The sequence below is a fragment of the Beta vulgaris genome, chromosome 8 (genome assembly GCF_026745355.1).
Source record: "Beta vulgaris subsp. vulgaris cultivar EL10 chromosome 8, EL10.2, whole genome shotgun sequence".
Taxonomy (NCBI): Eukaryota; Viridiplantae; Streptophyta; class Magnoliopsida; order Caryophyllales; family Amaranthaceae; genus Beta; species Beta vulgaris.
Genome location: NC_079209.1, coordinates 52,364,490 through 52,388,441, shown reverse-complemented (window position 1 = coordinate 52,388,441; position 23,952 = coordinate 52,364,490). Strand labels below are relative to the sequence as shown.

Sequence of the window (23,952 nt, the reverse complement as noted above, 5' to 3'; positions counted from 1 at the left end):
ATTTGATGAGAATGAGAAAAAATGCATATATCAAATTTGTAAAATAGTACCAACCCGGAGCAACGTCCAAGCCCAAATACTAGTTACCATATTAAAAAGCAGTTTTGAAGCGTTATATTAGTAAATTGAGTGACAACTCACAATTGATATTTTCAATTATCTTTTATATAAGCATATTATTATTATTGTAGATGTCGTATGACTATTTATTAATGATAATTTTCTTATTCCATTCTGCAAAAGAAAAGAAGGAATTGAGTACATGATGTAGTTATTTGATCTTTTGTATGGATGGTGAAAGATATGATAATACTACAAATACAATATGAATAAACTTGGCAGGTCAATCCATTGCTCTCCCAAGATCATCTATCTTGTCTCTCCACCAGTGCAAATCTCGATTTTTTTTTTTCTTTTTCCTTTTCCTTTTCCTTTTCCTTTGATCGTCAAATCTTGAAATTAATAAGCTAATCACATTAAAGCAGGGACATTCGAGTTCTAAGAATGGTAGATAATGCCTGACAAAAGTAAAACTAACAGCCAATTTGTAAAAGCTACAATTAATCACAAAGAATCAGAATTCACTGTTATCAAAATAAGCTACAGAGTTCAGAAAAATACAATCGAAGACGAATAAAATGCCTATATGAAGTCGTTAAATGATACAAGGCTTTACAGAAATAATTGCACAGGAACAGGAAGAGTACACAATTTTCACAGCAGTCCAACGCCATAGGTTTTGCTCGTATTTCTCAACCAATGTAACACAATAAGGAAAAGTATATTGTGCCTTGTGTCGCTTCCCTTCTATTCATGAGTGTCTGATTCTAAGAACGTACATAATATACAGCATTATTCAGCTACAGCATTATTCATTCAGAATGGTCTCACCGCTATTGCTTTTGCACTCTAGTCAAGTATAATTTCATTGATCTCTTCTGCTTTGAACCCCAGCAAAGGCTTGCTACATGCATCCTTTTTCTAGAATTGAGGGTATCTAAGTTGATCTTCCTTTTGGCACCTAGATATCCTTGACAATTAATCGCACCACAGTTACACTTAACCTCAGGTCCAAATTGTACAAACCTACAAAATCAGACACCAAAGCCAGGAGTAGTCCATTGTCACTGAAATGTCATAATCCGTAATTTGTGACATACAACCTATCAAATTGGTGCACGGAAAATACAACTCCTTGGAAACCCAAATCACGCTAATACCGATATAGGATATTGTCAAATCATATCACAGGAAAGAAGGATCAAGAATCGAAACAAATCAAACCAGATAACAGTTGTAGCAAAGGGAAAAGGAGGCCAGGCTAACGTACCTGTAATCGTAGGTCAGTGGTTCTCCAGCTTTTATCGCTCGAGCAGCAAAGACACCCACACGTATATCCCCTTCTACTTGCCTTTAGTAAAATAATAATCAAAATTTTATCACGTTGATTTTAGAAGAAACGAAAAGAGCAGAAATTCACAAGCCTGTCTCAGAGGATGACATTATTCTAATATGTCAGAACTTGTCTAGTGTTTTCCAATTATTGTGACGAATGCTACAAATCTAGTAGGAGATAATGCCATTTAATAGAAAGAAACTATTAATCTCATAAATTGATTAATAGTGCAAATCACACCCAAATAAAGCATCTCCTTCTTTCAACACTTCTTCAAACACCTACCCATACAAAGTCAAGGCAGATACACAAAAGTCAAAACACCAATAAGAAATGGTATTGCCAATGAGATATGGTGCTATTTTCAGATCACTGAGATTGACCTTGCACTTCTTATTCAATACATAACGCAAATTAGTCATTAGCTTACATAAGACATTACACATGACTCCTTGAGAGAGATTTCCCAAAATAAAGTAGTATTTCGTAATTCAGCAGGAACATTTAGCTTTTAGTTTCTAGTCAACTGAGCTTCACCAAATTTTCTATAAGCCTTTAGCCAGCTTTTCCAGCTTCAGATTAGGAGGGACTAACCAAAGTCTTGCTTAACTTATGATTTTTGTCATGAAGTCCTGGACTAGGGAATGCCTTCAACTAATGTAAAGAAAACCGACCCTCTCATCGTAACAGGGGAACACTTATGTACCATTGACCACCAAAAACAACCGCCAGAGACAGAAATAGGTTAAATGGTTGGTCATCTGCTCCACAGGACACGTGATACGAAGAGAGAGAGAGAGAGAGAGAGAGAGAGAGAGAGAGAGAGAGAGTTGATGAGGGGTCCAAATGGCATGGGTGGGTGGGGGTAAATTTCCATATAAAGTAACATGAATTTTGTATGTGGACTACCAAAGAAATATAGAAACTTTATTAAACAACAGAAGTATGATATTAGCATCAAATAGTCATGGCAAACAATGCCATTTAGAACTCATGAAATGGTATAACATCATGTTCAGTAACCAGGGAAAAAGCCAAAGGGACAAGGTAATGAGCCTTGCAAGAGAATCAGTCAGCAGTCTGGTAGATATTATTGGCAAGCAAATCTTTTGAACAAGGACAAATTAGTGAATCAACCAAACAATCGCCAAGCTTATCTAGTATAACCAATTATTGTCTTAATTCCTTTCAGACGAATTGGAGAATCATATTCAAGTGATCTGGGTGGCAAGGAGACCAATTCATGAAAGACTCTGCAGTCTGCAGGGGTCTATAGCCAAATTGCAGCAGAGCACGAATATGATCAAGACTTTGTTTATCATATAAGAAATAACAGATCTCAAAATAGCACTAATAGTAGACACTACACATCAACGCCTCCATTTATATAAGTTCGTCGTTAGTAGTTGTAATAGAACAATCAGAAAAACTCACCATTTCTCCAATTTGCAGTTTGGATCACAACTATGATTCAAGAAACGAGATGCATTCCCCTTGAAAGTTGCGTCGATTGTGAAGTCCTTACGAATTTCACACATATAGAAGTTTTTCACCTCTTTGTTTTTCATATCCCAAAGCCTTTGTGTACATACCAAATCGTCAATGACTGGAGGAATAGATAAAATTACAGGTTACTAGTACAGAGACAAAATTCATATGCCTGATTGACATTAATAACACAATATACATCACCACTTTTTCCTCTAAATATGAAAGTCGGGTGAGACACACAGTGGCAACGGATCCTTTGCAGAGCATAGAATAATGGATCTAAATGCATTATCTTAAAGACTTAAATTAACAGTCTCCCCCGACTACCAATATATGATTGATAGCACAAGCAGCACCAATATATGAAGTGTAAATGTCAAGACAGTAATAAGGATTGCAAGCAAGAAGCATTCTTTGAATGACCATTTAAAAAGAGAGTGTTGGACTTATAGACATCGAAGATCCAGCTCTTCCGTTAGCTAGGAAGTAGGAAACATGCAAGCTTTAATGTTAACAATAAAATTAAACTGCTTTTAAGTGAATGACAGCTTAAAATATGAAATAATGACCTCACAAGAGCTTAAACCAGCAGAATATGATGATTATATAAGACATACAACTATACAAGTACATCCCACTTTCAAAACCTCATGAACACAAACTCACAGTAACATGTGACTGAACAAATCAATATGCTTATTACCTTCTCCAACATATTCAATGATGAAATCACCCTTGTTTATAGATTCGGCAGCTTCTACTCCCCATCCACAAAGTTCAGTCTAAAAGAATAGGAAGCATAAACGTAAGATGTGAGAGCAAACAATAAATTTACTTTCAACAGGACAAGATGACAAGGTAAAGCATATATGAATATATGCATTTACTTCTCCCATATAAGTTTGCTCGCTACTTACAGCAGCAAGCTTGCTTGTCCAACCATATACATGTAAATTTTCTTACCTTGACAATTTTGATCTTCTTCTCCTTACGAAATGGTTTGTTTGTGCAAGCTTCTGAGCAATGACAAGCTTTTGAACAGCTAATGCTTTGAACTCTATTAAGTACATGGAGCAGACACGTATTAAAAGACTGAAGGTGCATTCTGAACAATGACATGGGCACGTGTAAAGTGGACTTTGATAAAAATGGCAGCAAATCTGACATAGCAAAAGACGAGACAAGACCACCAAAAAGGGTAGTTCTCTTTGCCGTAAAAAATAAGATTTTGGGTCTACAGTTTAAAATTTAAATTAGTTCACATCAGTGCTAAGAAGTTTCAACAAGTTCCAATAAGTTTTAATGAGTTCAAATAAGGTGAAGAGAAGGCCCCTAAAGAAAGAGAAAGAAAAGAAGTATAAACCTTTCCTAATAAAAAAATTCACGCACTATGATCGGCTATATGAGCCACATGTATGGCTGCTAATAGGCATTTACTTCAAACCAAAATCCTATCCTCCATTGCCAAGACAATTAATACCTTGTGATCATAATACATGTATGACATTTATAATAATTACCTAGGCCAGCTTAAAACTAGAATGACATGGAAGCTGGACCAAGGAGGCCAGAACCTAACATCTCCATGACATCTCACCTAAATTGGGCAAAGAGGGATCAGAAGTACACACCTTTACCCCTGCAATAACAGCATACAAGTAGATTTTCATGGAAAATTTACCACTACTCCACAACGAAGGGCCAGATTAATTTAGTCAGTTATAATTCAAAATCAAAAATAAATGAATCCCTAACGACATTAGAAATAGCAAGCCCCTTTTATCTTGTAAGAAAATAAGGCTGAAATCATCAGTAATAATACCACCATATACTCCCTCCGTTCTTAAATTGTTGCGATACTTTTTTAATGGTCTCCAATACACACCTTTAACCATTAATATTATCTATTGTGTATTAGAAGATATTACTCCCTCCGTTACTTTTTAATAGTGACATTTTACCTTTTCACGCTTGCCAATATAAATGTTTGAACATTAATATCTCTAAATTTGCATTTGAAAATTACAAAAAGTTGATATTCCAAAAATACATATCGAGATGAATCAAAAAAGATCGTACAAGACTATATTTTTCCTTACCCATTAATCACAAATGACAGTCAAACATATATTTGTAAATAGTTCAAAACTCAAAGTGTAACCATAAAAAAGAAATGGAGGGCATAGTGTCCAAAGAAGGGTGTTGCCGTGTTGGAGTATATGAAAAAGAAAATGGTGCAATTAAATAAAACAAGGAAAGTACAAAACTTTGTGGCTTAATAATATTGTAACCAAACATAAAACAATACATACACACACATTTGTGCAAAAAGAACAGCTAGAATGAGAAATGAAAATAAGAAACCATTAAGTTGACACACCACATATCTATAGTACACACACAACCCCCCCCCCCTTTCCCTATTTTCTTTTCACAACAGCCAATATGATTGTCCCAATGTTCTTCCTTCACGAAGTCCAGAAAAAAGGGAGGCAGTTTCGGTTCATAATTCATATACATATGTTCATATCAGCTAATGAGTAGTTTTTTCAATTTCTCATTCCTCACAATCCTATATATGCCTATACATATTTTTTTCCTACTTGGGCTCATGGGTGCCACAAGGTCACTAGCCACCATCCCATGTGAATATATAAAAAAATGAACACTTCACACTTCTCCACACTAAATCCATTAAGAATGCATGTCAAACAGAATTGCACCTTACCTGCAAACACAATCCTCAGAGCATGTTGTACGGCAACTTGTGCATCCGATATCCATACCAGCATCGTCCCGCTTTTTCTTGACAAGATACACATCTAAACTCAATTAAGGCACACTGTCAGGAAAAAAATGAATCCACTTGTTCTTTCTATTATGACAATAAAGGTATCCGACACCAGAGGGATGCTTATACCCTTTGCTGCCAACCTTTGATAACAGTGATTCTAACTAATTTCTGCTGCTAGAAAAAAAGCATATCATGTTAGCCTCCCAGAATTCATGTAAAAGTATTCTCTCTTTCTTGTGTGTTGCATCTGGCAACTAACCTGTAAGAACAAAACAAGCTTTCGCCAACTAGATGACCAGCTAAAGGGATTCTTGGCCAATGACATACAATCTAAAATCCAGAATTCCCCATATAAACAATTATTAAGTTTCACTATCTACAACAGACAGGTGAATAACTTTAAGTGTAGATGGTTGGTACAATATAAGCAACACAATAAGATAACTGACGAAGGGGTTAATAAGAGGATACTGCGCCTAATATGCACATATGGAGGTGGCTCCATTTTTTCATTTGGACCATCTTTCAGTGTTGACTCTATATTGAATTCCTCCTCAGTGTATGGCAAAGGCAAGCGAGAGAATATGTCCTGTGATTAACAACCAAAAATTCATTAATATCAAATTGTCAGCACAGCAACAAGAAACTCTTGAAACCTTGCATACAATAACTCTTAATGCAAGTATAATGATGACAGCATATGTTGGGACTTGGGAGGTTCCACCACATGACAGTTGCAATGCAAAATCACATGAAATAGACCCTTCAACAAAGCATAGCACCTTATTATACAAAATGCAAATTATGTGGATTTCAATCAGCTTACTTCATAAAGTCTCTAGGAGGTTATACCAAAGACCTGAATTTGAAAGTCCTCTAGAAATATATTGACCTTTGGGCTTCCCAACGAAAGGTCAATAAAGACAATATTATGACACAAACACATACACATACACGCAAATGAGTTATACTGTATTTTATCTTCTATTCCCTAATCATGGAGTTGAAGATTAAAAAATTATATTACAAATGTTAATACGTAACACATGTGATATGTAGGTAAAAGGAGATCAAATCTGACCTCGAAGTTGTACGCTACTGCTCCATGCTGCTCAACCAATAAGAGACATCAGTCCTGTCAGCCAGCTTAATCAATGAATAATACGAAAGAAGCAGCCAAGAGAACAGTTGATATAATCATTACATTAACTAACATCTTTTGAGAAACACAAGTTGCAGCTTAAGCAAATCATCGCAAATTGAATTTTGTCCATGAAGCACAAAAACAAGAACAGGAAACAAATACAATACGAAACAGAAACCCAGGAAAGAATGCAAAAATAATTGAAAGTTAAAATTATTTGTATAAGTAGTGACTATATTTCAGTTTAGCATAACTTCCACTGCTAAATCAAAGGCAGGAGGAAGGTGACTATTGAGATCCAGATTAGAAAAGAATAACAAAATAAAGGTGTGTACTCTAAATGAGAGGTTTCCCCATGGAGTCTTTAGGTGCTGAAACCTATTTTTTAAAAAACACACAAAAATTCAAAAAGTTTCCACACTAAATAAATATCAGCCAACAAGCTAGGACCATAACAATGAACATTAGGTAACAGGTGAACTGTGACCCAGAAGAGTCATAGTATAAAGTACAAACTACCAGCAATAAGAAGTCATCAAAAGAAATGCTAAATGCACTCTTTCTCGGTAAAAGTTCTTATCCTTTTCAAGTAACACACTTCTGAAATCAGAGAGGTATTTTTTCTCGCTTCCAATATAAGCAGTCAATCTTACTACCATTATCCTAAATACAAAATTATCTTAATATTTTTAGCTTCAGCAACATAAAAGAAAAGGAATTGGAATTTATTTGGGGCATTATTATATACTTCCTCCCATCTCAAAATGATCTTCACACTTGAGATTTATACAAATATTTGAAAAGCTGTCAAAAGCAGTATTATATAATGGAAAGTGGGGATAAAAAGAGAATTGTCAATGTCATGTTGCCTCAGATTACATGCCAAATCACTCGTCCATAAGATTGCGCTACTCAAATACACTATTCTCCCTTCACAAGGATTACAGTGGATACCTGGGTGTTGTTTGGTTAACCAAAGAAAACAAGGGAAGTGAAATTTTCAAGGACGTAGAAGGGGGCAATGTTGTTTCATTGGCAAAAACATGGGAATTACAACTTCATAGGAAGTTCTACTTCCCACAAAATGGAAGAATGGAAATTCCCATGGGAAGTTAAACTTCCCATGATCACCCAAGCAAGATTATACATTTTGTAGGAATACAATTTCATATGAAAATAAACTTCCTAGGAAAAGAAAAACTACTTCCTATATTGTACCAAAGAAGCATCTTAGAAAATTACATCATTTCTCTCGAGCCAAAAATGCCAAATCACCAACAGACAAGGATAGACAAATGAAGAGGACAAAAAAATTGCCCCTTTACATCATGAAATTCGTATAATGGACCTGCAAGGCAGCCAAAGCTCAATAATCGAACAAGTAGCTGAATGTAATACTATAAAAACCTTTGCGACACATATGTTGTTAACTTGCTAGTGTATTAGTAAATAATGCAAGAACAATAATGTGCCAGTCTGTTTGCCATCAAAACATAAAATGCATAATTGGGGTAAAAACATAAAAGTGCCATAATTGATCAGCAAAAACAGAAGCTCCTCACTAGTTTTGAAACTTTCCAAGGAACTACCAAGAAAAGCTTTCACTCACTGACGAAAGTTGGCCTTCCAAAAAGTTAAGAGATAGGGAAAGGCTAAAGATCGGGTTACTCTTTATTGCAAATAGCTAAAGTAAGAATGACAAGTAAAAGTATCCCAAAACAGCCAACCATCCCTCTATCTTCAAAATCCATTAAGGAAATAGACTCGAGGGGGTATCCATCACCCAACTCCTTACAAGGATCCCTCTTGATCTGGGAACACCAAAGAGAGTCAGTAATAACTTCCATATAATGTGGAAACCAATGCATGATGAGCTATAAATCAATACAAATAATGCTCCCCAGCACATCTTCCTCAAAAACATGGTCACCAATTTTTACCTCATACTTGACCAGCAGGAATGAGATCAACACAACTGTAAAATAAACTTCCATAAGCATGTGTAGAAAGCAGTTCTTCTAGTGCATCTGATGAATATATATCTTAGAAGATCACATCCACTGAAAGAGGTGTTCTCAGACACCAAATCACCAAAAGTCAGACCTCTCTTCAGTTCACTAACATACTGCTATAGTGTAAGCCAGTTATATGATTTATCCTCTCCTCTCCCACCTCATCTCTGACATAAATAAATATGATTACAAAAAATCCAATGAGAAGTAGTCTTTGTACTTAGTACCCAACCTCTAAAATCATTAGAATATTCCATCATACCTTATCAAAGAAGAAAAATGAAAAATCAAAAGAAATCGTGGTCGTTTACTGTACCACATTTTTATTATTACCTTTCGTATGGTACTATAGATGCTTTATCCTACAAAATTAGCCCTCAAATGCTTGATACATATAAATATCATCTAAGAGTCTTAAATCAGTACACATCAAATCCTCCATTTACAGTGCATTTCTTCATGTTCAAGCACATACTTCTCTCCCTACACATCAAATACTCCATTTTATTCCTAAATTTACCCCTCTTAGATTGCAGATCCTCTTTCGAAAGCCCATACTCAGCCTTTCTGATCATATCTATCTTCTTCGGCCTTGAATTGCCAGATTCCTCTATAATCAGAACTTCAGTTTCTCGTTTGCAAACTATAGCTTCGAATACGATTGAAAACTACTACAAATTCTGTCATACAGTCATTCCACCACTCGAATCAAGACCTCATCATTAAGATTGTAGTGCAGTCTACATCAATTTAAAAGCTACAAACCACAAACGAACATAAGAAGATCTAAAAGGACAAACAAGTGATTCAACACAATTCTAGTTCAGCCCACCTTCTTGATGAGGAAACCATTCTATACAACCATTCGAGACAATAAAAAAACACCAATTTGGGGACCATATTACACTCCCTAACAAGAGACTGTGTAAGCCAAGGGTCCAAAAGAGGTACATCAACCAAATCAATACGAGCACCGGAGTCCCCCATGCTAGCAACAATCTATACCTTATCACATTTTCACACTCTCCCCCTCTCCAAGAGTACAAACCATAAAAATTCTCACTGTACTATTGAAAAAAGGTTTAAAAGGGCCGTAAAAGACATAAACCAACAGTTCTACTCTCCAAGACCAGAAGGTCACTAGACAGAAAAAGGACCCAAAAAGATCTCCAAGACTAACCTCTTAGAAAATATTTAGTATGCCACCGTCAGCAAAGCATCACAAAAATGTAGAAAAATCCTAATCCTCACAATTGAAACTACAGAAATAGACCTCCCTTGAAAAGAATCTGAGTTAATCCTAATCTTCCAACTAATATGATTTGTACAACTAACAAAAGCTTATGTCAACCTTCCATAATATCTGCACGACTCTTTCAAACAAAAGCATCATGAAACTATTGAGATGGTGTGGTACATAATCTTATTTAATGTACAACTTGAATACGTAATACATAATACATAGATACCTTGTTGTATCTTACAGTCATTATTACGATGGTTGAATTCATATTGCGAGGTCAGAGAAGGTTCCCAAGTATACTATAGTCATTAGTCATATCACAAAAAGGAAACACAGACAAGTCACGAGAGTAAGTGAAGTCAGAGTTTACATCTTTTCAACAAATATAGGCTCCAAAGGATATGTCCACTATTTGATTTTACTGATTCAGAAAGGTCATATCAAAAGTCTTTTTTCCCCTTTGAATAAAGAAAACTAGTCTTCTATGCACGCAATGCGTGCGTCGATTATTTGAGTCTATTCTTACTAAATTTCATCAAAAATATAATTATAGAAGTTTGATTTATAATTATTGTTACACAAACTATTGTAATTTATAAAGTTTTTAGAAATTGAGATAAACATTTAGATGTAAAGTTTTGTAGTCAAATTAACATTGTAATTTTTTTTTATTGAATAACTATTTTTCTCATTATGTCAAGTTACTTTGTTAATTCTTATTTAGTTTATTATTAGAATTTTTGACCCATCTTTAAATCAAGAAAGGATATAATTGTACAAAATCTGAATATCCAATCAAGTATATATATTTAGCTAAGGATAAAAAAGATATTTTATTAAGAGACACCATAGCTCCCCCCTTGGCTTATATAATAGAGATAATGGACCCTCCATAACAAAAAAGTGAAATGATATCACCACATATTGGACATGTAGATCGGTAGTTAAGGAGTCATAATTGGTCAATTTTTCAATAACGGACAAGAATGAACTTAGATCAAATTATTATTGATTTGTGAAATCATACGAAAGTTGATAGGTTTAACTAAATAAGATCCAAAAAAAGCAGACTATCAGTAGTTACGGCAATTAAATTCCGTACATCACTTTCGTACTCTTCCAAACAAGATCCTAGGGTAGTTGTAACCCATGGTTATCTCACATAGAGAGTTTTAAATTAGAACAAAATTATATGTCAATACTCAATAGGTGCATCTTTTGTCATACAAAAAACTTAAGTCACACAAAACAATAAATAAATTACACTTCAACTTAGATTTTTAGACCTTGAAATGCCAGGCTAGAGCTGCATGGAAATTGTGGGGGCTTCTAATGACAGAAGTCCAGAACAGAGAAAGAGAAATAAAATTAGTGTCAAAAAATATTGTTCAAACACAAAAATAAAAAATTAAGTAGACATGAAAGGTTTCACTATTAGGAAGAAAACTGGCTAATGAAGAAAAGAGGAGATTGACCTTCTGCCGCCAATCTTTTGGATGCCTCCAGCAAACAGCCCATCCCGGTCGCTCACTCACACGAATCACTTTTTCTGGCCACGCTGCACATTTATCATGTGAAGCCACTTCACACCTCACACAGCGCCAAAAAAATTTCTGCTTACATATAAAGCATGCCTGGGAAATAAATAAATGATCAGAATTGAAAGCAACTAATAAAATATGAAACAACAATTGAAAGATGTTGCACAATGCCCAGAAAAGATTTTTAAAATATAAATGAATAATTGCAGAAACATAGCAGATACAAGTGGAGGATTGAGTTCACACAATGAGTCAAATGACGTATTCCTATTTCTAGATAAACTCGCTAAAAATTTAAGATAGCATGCTTAGTCATTCTAATAGTCTGAGGTTGTCAGCATTATGAAAGTTAACTAATACCTTTGAAACTTGCACAGCAAATAGTATCCAGTATACCACTTGCAGAATACACCCTAAAATGCACCCAACTATTTTGCATACAACCAAACATGAGTCCCCAACCTTGGACACTAATAAAAGAATTTGAAGCTGATCTTCTTTCCGTAGGGGACTTTTTTTTTTTCTTAGAACAAATTTTCCTTTCAATGATGGAATAATTTCGATTTGATAATGATAAACAAGAGAGAATTGTGTTTTAAACACGAAAGTTCAACCACTGAGGAGATATTCAGCTAAAAGAGTATGACAAGTCAATCAGGGATATCAATTGAAATTTTACATGTTGAGGGCACTTGAACTTTTTCGGGAACGAACATTGGAAGCTATCCTTTGCACACTTCAAATGATAGATTCCTTTACAGCCTCGGACAGAGCAAGAGACCTCATCCCCAGGGTAGATGTAACTTGAACAAACACGACACTCAGCCTGAAACAAGACACCAGTGATGGTTCAGCAAAAATATGAGCAAACATCACGAAGATGGAACTAAAAAACCAAATATAGAATCATCACGACTAATAATCTGATATCATATTGGCATATAAATTTGGTCTTCATGTCTCAATTATAATGACCAACAACAAACCTTCAAAACAATTTAACAGTAACCTACAGAACTTGCTTCGTATTTACTTCCTCCCCCCCCCCCCCAAAGCCCCCAAAAAAGATGCAGTTTCTAATAAACATCACAAGAGAGAACCTGTAAGTCATCTAGATCAAACTAAGCTTTCCATGCACATAACACAACAAATTACTATTCTTAATCTGAAGGATGATAAAGCATGGAAAGAAAACACAAATAAAGTATGGTGCTTATAATTTGCAGTGAAATCAACCAAAACATCCATAGTATGACGAATTTAAATTTGTATTCGCGTGATAAAACCCTCATTTCCACTATTTATAAACAATGAAGCAATTTGGGTTCCTCATACTAATAGCAAGCATTCAAAACTCCAAGACTTTCCCAGCCCCAATCAGCAACCCTAAACATCAAGTAGCCAACTTATTATCAAATTTCAATTTAAATTTTGTTGAACATTAGAAATATATGTCAACATCCTCACATGTATTCTACCAAAAATTACAAATTTTCTATCACAAGCGAAAATCTTTCAGAACTACAATAATAAAATCCAATAACTAAAACATCACAAATATACCAAAGTAGATCAATTTCATCATTTATACCACAAATACACCAAGAAAAAGCATTGAATCAGTGAAAATCAGCAAAACGAAATGAGCAACATTACCAGCCCAGGGGAACCCACAAGAAACGGAAGAAAACAACGATTTTCGGAGAGACCGGAAGCGATCTTCCTCGCTTTCCAATCTCTTACATAATCTTCCAAACACTTAGCTCCTAGAACCTTCTTCTCCCCATCAATGGCACTAGAATTCATCCGAGTAACCCTGATTTTCAACAAACCACTTCTTCGACCAGAAATTTCAGCGAATTCACCATTGATGGGAAGCTCGGGCCTCAAATCGAAGTCGCAAGGCCAATCATTGTCGAAAGCTGGGGTTTTAATAGGGCAAGGATAGAGCGAATCGGAGGAAGTAGAAGAATCGGCGAAAGATTTGAAAGAATTAGGGCAACGGGTTAGGGTTAGGGTTTCTGAATTGAACAAAGTAACTCCTAAATCCGGCATCGTAACTGATAAAGTATAAAGAAAATGGTAGCAGAGGAGAGAGAAAGAGAGAGAGAGAGATGGGGAAGAAGCTTATGCTTATTGCTTAAGCTTGGTGAAGAAATGGGCGGGAAGAGTGAAATTTTCGGCTAAAAAAAGAGGGGAAATTTTGATTATGAACGCGGTTTTTATGCTTTGTTTGGTTAAGGTAAAGATATAATGTTGTTCCGAATTGGATGGCTTATCGAGGTCACATGATTACTCATCGTCTTATTTATTGATTTGATGTTTATGATTTTCCTTTTGCTATAAGCATCGGCAAAAATTCTTTAGGGTGGCGTAAATCTTGAGATCCACCTTAGTTGTTTTTATAAAAAAATATAGGATTTTTTCACCAGGTACTCCTGTGGTTTTTCAAAATTCATGGGGTACCCTTAGTTTTTTTAAAAGCACTAGGTACCCCTGAGGTTTCAATAAAATTCACGAAATACCCTTAATGACTAACGGTGTTAAGTTTCCGTTAGTCATTAACCTTAATTAACCCTTTAATCCCAATTAACCATCTAACCCTAACCCTTGAACCCTAATCCTAACCTCTGAACATCTCACCCCTACCTTAACCATCCAACCACCCCCTCCCCCACCCACGCAGCCCCCACCCCTCCTCCCCCCACCCTTCCCCCACCACCCCCGTCGAATTCCCCCTCCCCACCCCCACCACCCCCGTCGAATTCCCCCACCCCCACCACCCTCGTCGAATTCCCAATAGTAAGCCACCACCGCCCCTGCTTGCCCCACTCCCGCCGCAACCCTGCCAACCCAACCCTCAAACCACCGATCGAAGCCCCCACCCACACAGATCTATGCCCCACTGTCGAAGGCCACCAAATTCGACCCTAATGGAACCTCCACCGTCGAACCCCCACCAAATCACCCCACCTAGATTAAAGCACCGAAAGACCCATCCACCTTGAAGCCCCAAATCGACCCATCCAACTGAACCCAATCGAAGCCCCCAAATCGACCCACCCAACTCGACCCAACACCGTCGAACCCCTAACCACCATAACTAATCTTCGAACCACCTGCAAATGGCATCACATCTTCGTTATGGGTCTCGATTTCCTTCGACTTGGGTTTTTGGTTTCCTTCGATTTTCTTCGTTGTGGGTGGATTTCGGCAGTTTTAAGTGGTGCATTTGGTGGTTGTGGTTGGATTTCGGCAGTTTTAAGTGGTGCATTTGGTGGTTGTGGGTGGATTTCAGTGGTTGTGGATGGATTTCGGTGGTAATAGGTGAATTTCGGTGGTTGTAGGTGGATTTCGGTGGTTGTAGTGGTGCATTTGATGGTGGTGGGGTGGGTCTCCTCGGTGCTTGTAGGTGGTGCATTTGATGATGGTTAGCTGGGTGGTGTAGGTAGTAGGAGGTGGTTTGGTGGTTGAAGGCTGGGTGGTTGGGGTGTTGGGTGATGATTAATGGTGTTGGGGTTAGATTAATGGGGTTGGAGTTAGATTAATGGGGTTAGGTTAGGGTTTAGTTAGTTAATTAGGGTTTAATTAGAGTTAGAGGGTTAGTTAACCCTAATGACTAACGGAAACTTGAGATCGTTAGTCATTAAAGGCATTTTGTACATTGTTTACAAATCTTAGGGGTACCTGGTGCATTTTTTTTAAACTAGGGGTACCCCATGAATTTTGATAATAAAGTACAGGGGTACCTGGTGAAAAAACCGAAAAAAATATATATAAAATCTTGTACAACTGACCCTATCTGAAATAATGTGTGTGGTTTTGTAGTTTGAATTTAGTTCAAATTGAAAACTAAAATAATCAAATGATTCAAAGCGAAATTGATTCAAAATGTGTCCACTATGTTTGGAAAGTTAAGATGATTGGATATGAAATTATCAAATTGTTATTTAGATGTGAATAAGGTTTGACCTAATATAATCTATCTCTATTTTAAATGATTTGTGAATGGATTATGATCGAAAACGTGTTATATCATTTCTTATGACTCATTTATCATCATTGTTTGAGAAGAGAATGCCAAAGAGTCAATACTTTTTGTGGTTGGTGGAGTGAGGAGGATGCAATGAGAATATTTCTAATCCCTTTTATTCTGATTTATGTATACATTAATAACATTGTAATATATTTTTGGATGAATTGTCAATAATGAGTCAACCTGTCAACCATTTGATTATCCTAGAATAAGTTAACTTTGATATCACTTACACTTTTAACAAGTCAAATGACTTGTAAATTATAACCTGTTCAACATGTAATTAATGTTTTTTTTTTGTAATTTTTTTAAAAAAAATTATCTTTGTTCCCTCCCTTCTTATCTCTCTTCCCCTCCAAAACCTACTAACTCACCACCCCGTCTCCACCCCCGCCCACCAGCACCCACCACCATCACATCCAAAACCAAAAACCCATGTCACCATGAACTAACCATTGTGGCGCTTCTTGCCACCTTTCAAGCTGTTCGCCCTACTTTACCGACGATCACCAATCTCAACACTAGGAACTGCACTAATTCTCTTCTTACTTTTTATTACTTTAGCCAGCAGTCACCAAAATGTTATCTTCTTTCATATCAGCAGTCTTAATCAACCTGATAGAGGCCTCCTTCGAGTCCTCGAGTTGGCTTAATCGCCTCCAAACGCCATCAAACTTCATTATAACACATTTAACAATTTTTCTGCTACCATCTTCCCTTTGTGGTTGATGCAATGCCACCTCATTGGCCAATTCAGTATCCTAGCTTCCCCTAAGGCAGCAGCATTAGCAGCCTTTTCTTTCCTTCATCTTAGCTGCAACATCCGGTTGACAGTGTAGCTACCCGTTTAATTTCTTCCTCCCAGAGGCGGTACTTCCCTCGATGTCCTCTCCGAAATTAATGTCTATCGCAGACTCGGTATCGCCACCACCTCCGTCTTCATTCGAGAAATGCCTGCCCATTGGTGATGAAGTTGCGAAGAGTTGGAGGTTCGGCAAGGAGGTAGGAGAGCTTGTAGTAGGTCGCGGTAAGGGCCAAAATTATGGGGTTTGTGGGTGATTTTGTGGTGGTGGGTGGGGGTGACTTCAGGGAGGTGGTTGTGGTGTTGGTTGGATTGAGGGTGGGTTGAGTTGTTGTTAGGTGGTTTGGGGGTGGTGGTGCGGTGGAGTTTGGGCGATGGAGGTCAATGGAATAGAGCATTTGAGAGCCGCAATGTTGGGGTAGAGTTGGCTCTTCATTTTCTCTCTTCTTGGAGAGCTCATTGAAGAGCTACTTGGAGAGCATTAATGTTGGTCTTCTGAGGAGGAAGAACAAAAAGATAAAGGAGGGAAAAAAATATGGGGGGCTTGAGAAAGGATGGAGAAGAAGATCTGGTTGCTAGGAGAGGAATCGTTACATGGAATATTATGTAATTTCTTGCTATGGGGGTTGGTGGCGGCAACAGAGTGGTGCAGATGGTAGTTATGGTAGGTTAGCAAAGAAGAAGAAGAAGTAAAGGAGGGAGAAAAAAGATAAATAATACAGTATAAATAAGAGATAAGAGGGAATTGTGGAGGCAATAGATATATGGGAAACATGATTTTAGAGTAAAGGGATAGACAAATGGATTGGGCTAAGTCTAACTAAGAGATGTTATATTTCCTCTATTTTTTTAATTGCAATAATTTTTATTTTTAGGTATTTCTATTTAAATGCAACATTTCCTTTTTTGCTAAATATTTTAGGGCAATTTGACCAATTTATTACCCACCTTACCTACCACACATGCAAAAAATATTGACAATTGGGTCAAATTTTACTCTTTATCCTCTTTCCTTAGTATTGTGTAAAAGGCATTTGTCGCGACTCAAGAACCAAGATAATATAATAACTAAAATAAGTAGGGATAACATTAATTTTGAGCTTTCAAATATAGGAAATTTGCAATAGATGAGAAAGGAGGAGGGTACTGGATGAGATGATAAAGAAATTAGGAAGATATCAACTACAGTGGTGCAGGTCTCTTTCTCTCTGTGGGCATTTTTAGACCTAGTTTCTTTTCTAAAGAAGATCGATAAAAAGGTGATATCAAGGAAATGAGCGAAAGAAAGCTGAATAATTAAGAAGTTCGGGATATGATCACATGAATAACCAAAAAAGGATGATACTCAACCATTAATAGTTTATGACATCGGTGAATGGTCGACACAATGAAAAAAAAATGTGAAATAGTACCTTAGCACTAATTTTGTGAACTATACCTTTTATATTTTATTTCGTCGATTAGCTAGTACCTTTAAGTATTTTAATTCTTTGATAATTCAGTACCTTATCCCAAATATTCGGCCAAATAGGTCAATATTCCGACATTGACTTCACTTTCCCTCAATCTTTTTTTTTTTGTATTTTTTGTCTTCAAATGCGCATGACTTTATTCTCCTCTTTTAAATCCTTTTCCCCCATTTTCACTCTTCAGTTTCTTTACTTCCCTTTCACTAACCTTAAGTAAACTCTCTTACATTCTATATCATCTCTCCTCTTTGCCTCTCTCAACCTAAGCACCGATCTTTACTGCTGAGTCATCATTCTTGTAGAAAGGTACTCATTACGATTTTTTTTTGGAGCAAAAAGCATTGAATCTAGCAAAAGAAATTCAGAGAATATATCTCTAAAATTGGAGAATAATCAACTTGTAATCCAATTTTATATAATTGAATTGTTTTTGTCTAGGGAGAATTTTGTTGGCAGGAAGAATTATGAGGAACATAGAAGTTTTTGGTTTATGGGGAAGGGGGGTGGGGGATTTGAATGGGGGGATTAGTAGGAGTGAGTGAGAGAGAGGATGTAAAAGAAAGAATATGCAACACTTGTGCAAGAATTGGAGGGGAAAACAAATGTCAATACCGGAATCTTGACCAATTTGGCCGGAAATTTGAGAAAAATACTTAAATTAAAACATTAAAGTACCTTAATTAAAACATTAAAGTACTTAAAGGTACTAGTTGACAAAATAAAACATAAAAAGGTATTAGTTCACAAAATCAATGCTATAAAAGGACAAATATAATATGTCACAATCTTTCCTCGACACAATTGTGCTATATATAGCACGACCACTACATGCAATGACAAAGTACTCAAATCTCAACAGTTTTGAAAGAATAAATAAAATTGCTTATTATCATTCATCTCACTTTCAAAACACATAAAAAATAAGAAATACAATATAATATCATTTGATATATACCAATATAACTGTAACAAATATCTATTAAATCTATCTTCTCTATGGTAGTAAATAAATATTTCTTGGTAATTAAGACCCTTGCGTTGTATCTCCTCTCAGGTTTAAGTCTAAGATATACATTTACATCGTCCCAATTTGTTCAGCCTCCATAACATCAAAGTCACATAAGATTGAGTTAAGATCACTAAAGAAATCTTTTTCATGGTTTCTTATATCATTTGTAGATGAACATTGGCCTTCCATACGCATATATAGATTATCGTCACTCATGTTATACTCCAACAAGTCAAATTCATCAAAACTTAATGATGGTGGTTGGCCTCCCATAATTTCATCAATGCTAATAGCATCATCTACTTGCACTTGATCATAGGTTTGCTCAAATGTGTGCCCTAAGAAGCTTTGATTGCTACTACTACTAGAAACACCACTATCAACTGACTTGTTTGGCTCAATATGTGTATCTTTAGGGCTTGGTTGGTTATCACATGAGTTGTTTGGTTTGAGATAGCGGCTAAGGTCAAAATTGGTGACGGCATTGAGTCCCCTATATTGAATTGCCGCTATGTCGTAGGCAGATGCAGCCTCTTCTTGGGTAGCTGTAAGATGACAAGAAAATAAATTAGATAAAAAAAGAGGAATGGTACATATAGTTGAGAGTTGGAAAGATTTGGACTACAAATTAATTGGATTAAGTATATGTAACCGTTGAGGTTGGTGGGATTTACTAACTAATTGACATTGACTGCTATTTAATATTTATAGCAACCTCTCATTAAGAAAACCTTAACAAAATTCTTCAAGTATTTTCAATTTTTGAGGGATCGATATACATAAAATATATAAAAAAAGTTGATGGATACTTCCTCAATTTTTTTTTAGTTACTACACTTCTTGTTTTCATCTTCATCTAGGATAATAAAGTAACAAAGAGAAGAGTAGAAGACCATCATCTTCATCTATTGGAGAAAAGTACCAAATGTCCCAAGGTAAAGATATTTGTTGCCGAGTACCCTGCCAATTCGAGCTTCCCATCTTCCATTGTAGTGGTGCCTGAATAAATACCCCAATCAAACCAACAAAATCAAATCTAATGTTCATTTAGCCAACTAACCTTTTTAATGGCATAATAATAATTTACGTATGATCAACACATGTAATTTTGGAATGAGTCAGACAAGACAAAAACACTGGTTCATTTGACCATATGTACGTATTGATACGGCTCCATATGATCATTTTTCCTAAATCAAGTGATATCTAACAACTAATTAACCCGGACCACACCTGTAGAATGTCTGTTTTGATAAACCGAACTTATTATAAGTCTATAACCCTCTTTAATCATTGGAATTATTATTATTTAGGATAATAAAGTAACAAATTTAATATCAATGAGTTATACCTTGCAACTCCTCTATACTTTGAGAGTCCTCTAGAAAAGCCGTTACTTTTTCTGAAAAATCAACAGACAAATCCAATTTAAGTTAAATATTTCATTTGTCTAAATGTGAGCATATAAAGTTATAATAAAAGAAAGCATGCAATAAGTTTATCTTGCATATACCTTCTTAGTGATCCTAGATACTCTTCTCTGGATAATCCATCCATTTCTTTCATGTCATCTTCATAAGTAGATAACTACACCCACATACCATAGACAAATACACATTTTTATTAAATGCTCCTCCAACAAAATAAAAGTAGTCAATGTAGAAAAATCAATTAAGCATCTAATTACTATAATATAATTAACTCACAGAAAAATTTAGTATGGTGTTTTCTCCCCAATACTTCAGTGCCGCCAAGTCATAAGCTCGTGCTGCTGTTGCTTCATCATCATAAGCACCTAAACAAATTGACCAATATTAAGATAAAAGGAAAAATAGGCTATATTAGTGAAAGAAAAACTTGGGGACCTTTTTTCATGTATTTGGTCTAAACAATGATTAGAATTATTATTTCTACTCAGAAAATTCAAAAACTTGGAGCTCAATTATAACTGTATTTAGAGAATTTCAAGTGCACAAATATATAAACTAAATATTTTGATCGACTTTTGTTCAACTTAATATTTGTAATAACATTGATTATAAATCTAAAGCTTCAAAATTTTCTTATCAATCAGAGCTTGAAATACATCACTGAAAATAAAGTTCATACCATTCTACAGTATTTTATTGACAAAATTGGCCTAAGTACTTCAAAATATGACTTGGGTGCATGTAGCACTATAAACTTTGACTAATAGTCAAAATATCACGAAATTTAAGACTTGGTGTGATGCGTATCATCAATGATATCAGAGGAAATTTTTTTGGCCGACGATGGGGAATCTTGATGATTATTTTAATATTTTTTCCGTCCCTCCCGCATCTTTCAATTCTATATTTCCATCTCATCAAAGGTTGGTCACGTGACTTCTTCTTCCCCGTCACGTGCAGAATGGGGAAAATAGGAAACTTTTTTTTTAAAAAAAAATCAATATTCCATCTCATTAATTATATGCGTTGCAATATGTTTCATATTTCAAGATATTCTAGTTACTAGTTAAAGTTTGTGGTGCTATGTGCATCCAAATCATAATTTGGTCGGTCTTTGATGAGGATCAATTTTTCTATTTTATTTAGTAACCAAGTTACCGACATGTGCATCGAACCGACGAGTGTGACTATTGAATACGATGTAACAACTTGATAATGAAGTGATGAATTAGACTTCGTAGTCATTCGAATAAAAAGCAAAGATATAAGTATATTGGCTTATCAGATTACTAGATATGTGGTCCAACAAGAAAGAAATATTTCAACAAGCACTATATACAGTAATACTACAACTACATCTATGAAATATTTTGTATTGTATATATCATTCCCACCACTGTATCCTAAGAAGACATTTGAGAATTCACGATTAATTAATGAAAAATGGTCCATACTTATGTGAATAGTAGAATTTTTAGCTTCTATAGTTGACAATTAGTGTTTTTTTCTTGGGTGAAATTAGGTTGCCAAAGCAAATTTATTAAAACTATTACACAATAAGTTTCGACGTAACTACTAATAACTAGCATACAAAAGTACAAAACAAATAATGTATCACGTCGGCGCTTGTATGACATACGTGATAGTCCTCTTTATATGTATTTTTTAAAGTGTGTGTTATATATTAGTGCGTGGAAGCACTTTACTTGAGAGCTAGCATATGTTTGCGCTCGATTTTTGGGCTAGAATTAGTGAATTATTTCATAGATTATTCCCTTCATAATGCATCAAAAAGCACAATTTTCACTCACCAAATAGTAGTAGAATTGAAGAACGTACCAAGATATACTGCATTTCAAGGTTCCAACCATAAATCCGAAGCATCCCAACAAGATATAGAGTGGTAGAAAAAAAATTAATCAGTATGATACAAAATAAGAAAAATTTATAACTATAATCAAGAACCATTTATGACATCGCTCTAAGAAGCTTTAAAACCCTGTAAAATGAGTAAAAATTTACAAAATCATATATTGAGCAAAAAAATATAAAATGAACAAAAAAATTATAAGAAAAAAAGTATTCCCTACGTTCTTTTTTAGATGTGACATGTTGACTTTTGACACTATTTATACAAGTCATTTTGACAATTAATTGTTATTTATATATATGGAAAAATATTGTCATGTGAGATCTTGTTGGATTCGTTTCGGTATACACTTTTTAAAAAATATTTTTTTATATAGTTTTTACAATTATATAATTAGAGATATTATGGGTCAAACTTGTGTCTCAACAAGTGTGAAAAGTCAAATGTTACATCTATTAAAAAATGGAGGGAGTATAAAGTAAGCAATTTTTTTTTTATAAAATTAGCAAAATCTCTTTAAAATGAGCGGGAAAGAGAATGGTTCCCACGGTTTTTCATTACAATTATATAATTAGAAATATTATGAGTCAAACTTGTGTCTCAACAAGTGTGAAAAGTCAAATATTACATCTATTCAAAAAAGGCGGGGAGCATAAAATAAGCAAATATTTTATAAAATTAGCAAAATCTCTTTAAAATGGGCAGGAAAGAGAATGATTCCCACGATTTTTCATTATAAGGTAGTTCTCATATGAACCTAAACCTACGTATATATACACTTTTATGAATTTAGAAGAAAAAAACCTTGTTTTCCTTTCTTCTTTTGTGTATCAATCCAGCTATCCTTGTCCCACAAATGTGCTTCATATCTTCCAGTCCACCTATGCCTAAGCAGAGAAAAATACTTACCTTAACACACTCAATCACGTAACTAAGACACAAAAACTAATCAAAGAAAACCAAGCTAAGCTATCAACTGAACTAATCTATATATGCAAATAAAATAAACTAATTTACAATATGATCAGTAAGATATAATCAAGATTACCTTGTTACACCGCGATATTTAGAGCTACGCTGAAAAGGAGATTTTCTAGGAGAACATTTCCTTGCTCGCTTAACTTTAGTAGTAGCAATTTTGACATGATTATTTGTAGTTTTAGTATAATGATCATCAGAACTGCACTTCTGTTTTCTCTTTATTGGTGCTTTTGCCATATCTTTCTATTTTGAGATAGAGAGAGAAGGAGAGAATGGTTATTTATGGCAGGTTCAAGTTGTTGTAGTTGATGGTTATATCATTGAATATAACGTGGGTACAAAGGAGGTGGTGAAGAAATTGAAAAGGAAATGATAAAGAAAAGGACATTAATTAAGCTAAGATTAGAGGATTTTGGCATAGAGTTTTTGGAGTATTTTCAGGTTTATATATTTCCATCTACCATGGAGATTTTTGGGTCCTACATTTGTTGTGCATTAGGTGTAATAATATCTAAGTACGGTGAGTTAATTAAGGAGGAGCATATGCCTCATTTGACTTGTATGACACTTTGTTTTTTGGAATTAAGATTGTTTGTTTTCTTTTAAATTTATTATCTCTCTTATTTTGTATATTTTTTTGAGCAAAAGTAAACAAAAAAATATATGAAAATACTAAACAAGACATTAATTAAGACCGTATGCAGTATAATACTCGTATCGGTTGTTTGTTAATT

The 23,952-nt window shown here is 35.1% G+C and overlaps 2 protein-coding genes across 3 annotated transcripts; both read right to left on the bottom strand.

The window, feature by feature from the left end:
* Nucleotides 1-534: 534 nt before the first annotated feature.
* LOC104901748 (histone-lysine N-methyltransferase ASHR3) lies at nucleotides 535-13,859 on the bottom strand. Its single transcript, XM_010689352.4, has 11 exons — nucleotides 13,278-13,859; nucleotides 12,301-12,447; nucleotides 11,556-11,714; nucleotides 6,763-6,789; nucleotides 6,153-6,270; nucleotides 5,616-5,709; nucleotides 3,851-3,944; nucleotides 3,591-3,669; nucleotides 2,831-3,002; nucleotides 1,331-1,411; nucleotides 535-1,086 (listed from the first exon to the last, which is right to left on the bottom strand). The coding sequence occupies exons 1-11, from the start codon at nucleotides 13,674-13,676 to the stop codon at nucleotides 894-896; spliced, it is 1,563 nt and encodes a 520-aa protein (XP_010687654.2). The 5' UTR covers nucleotides 13,677-13,859; the 3' UTR covers nucleotides 535-893.
* A 4,905-nt stretch (nucleotides 13,860-18,764) lies between these two features.
* LOC104901747 (AP2-like ethylene-responsive transcription factor At1g79700) lies at nucleotides 18,765-23,698 on the bottom strand. Of its 2 annotated transcripts, none has more exons than XM_010689351.4 (8): nucleotides 23,286-23,698; nucleotides 23,042-23,124; nucleotides 22,207-22,215; nucleotides 20,644-20,732; nucleotides 20,451-20,524; nucleotides 20,289-20,339; nucleotides 19,860-19,936; nucleotides 18,765-19,482 (listed from the first exon to the last, which is right to left on the bottom strand). In XM_010689351.4, the coding sequence occupies exons 1-8, from the start codon at nucleotides 23,453-23,455 to the stop codon at nucleotides 19,004-19,006; spliced, it is 1,032 nt and encodes a 343-aa protein (XP_010687653.2). In that variant the 5' UTR covers nucleotides 23,456-23,698; the 3' UTR covers nucleotides 18,765-19,003. The 2 variants fall into 2 exon arrangements, with proteins under 2 accessions (XP_010687653.2, XP_019106915.2); XM_019251370.3 differs by having other exon boundaries at nucleotides 22,179-22,215; nucleotides 23,286-23,426.
* Between the last annotated feature and the right edge of the window lie 254 nt (nucleotides 23,699-23,952).

Excerpts from the sequence above, each read along its gene's own strand:
- LOC104901748 (XM_010689352.4), bottom strand. The coding sequence starts at position 13,676 with ATGCCGGATTTAGGAGTTACTTTGTTCAATTCAGAAACCCTAACCCTA. Across the intron at positions 5,710-6,152 it reads ATATGTGCATATTAGGCGCA|ATGTGTATCTTGTCAAGAAA; the intron begins GTATCCTCTTAT and ends AATTGAGTTTAG. Across the intron at positions 1,087-1,330 it reads CCACTGACCTACGATTACAG|GTTTGTACAATTTGGACCTG; the intron begins GTACGTTAGCCT and ends CTGATTTTGTAG.
- LOC104901747 (XM_010689351.4), bottom strand. The coding sequence starts at position 23,455 with ATGGCAAAAGCACCAATAAAGAGAAAACAGAAGTGCAGTTCTGATGAT. Across the intron at positions 19,937-20,288 it reads AAGTATAGAGGAGTTGCAAG|GCACCACTACAATGGAAGAT; the intron begins GTATAACTCATT and ends GTATTTATTCAG. Across the intron at positions 19,483-19,859 it reads TCTTTACCTTGGGACATTTG|CTACCCAAGAAGAGGCTGCA; the intron begins GTACTTTTCTCC and ends GTCATCTTACAG.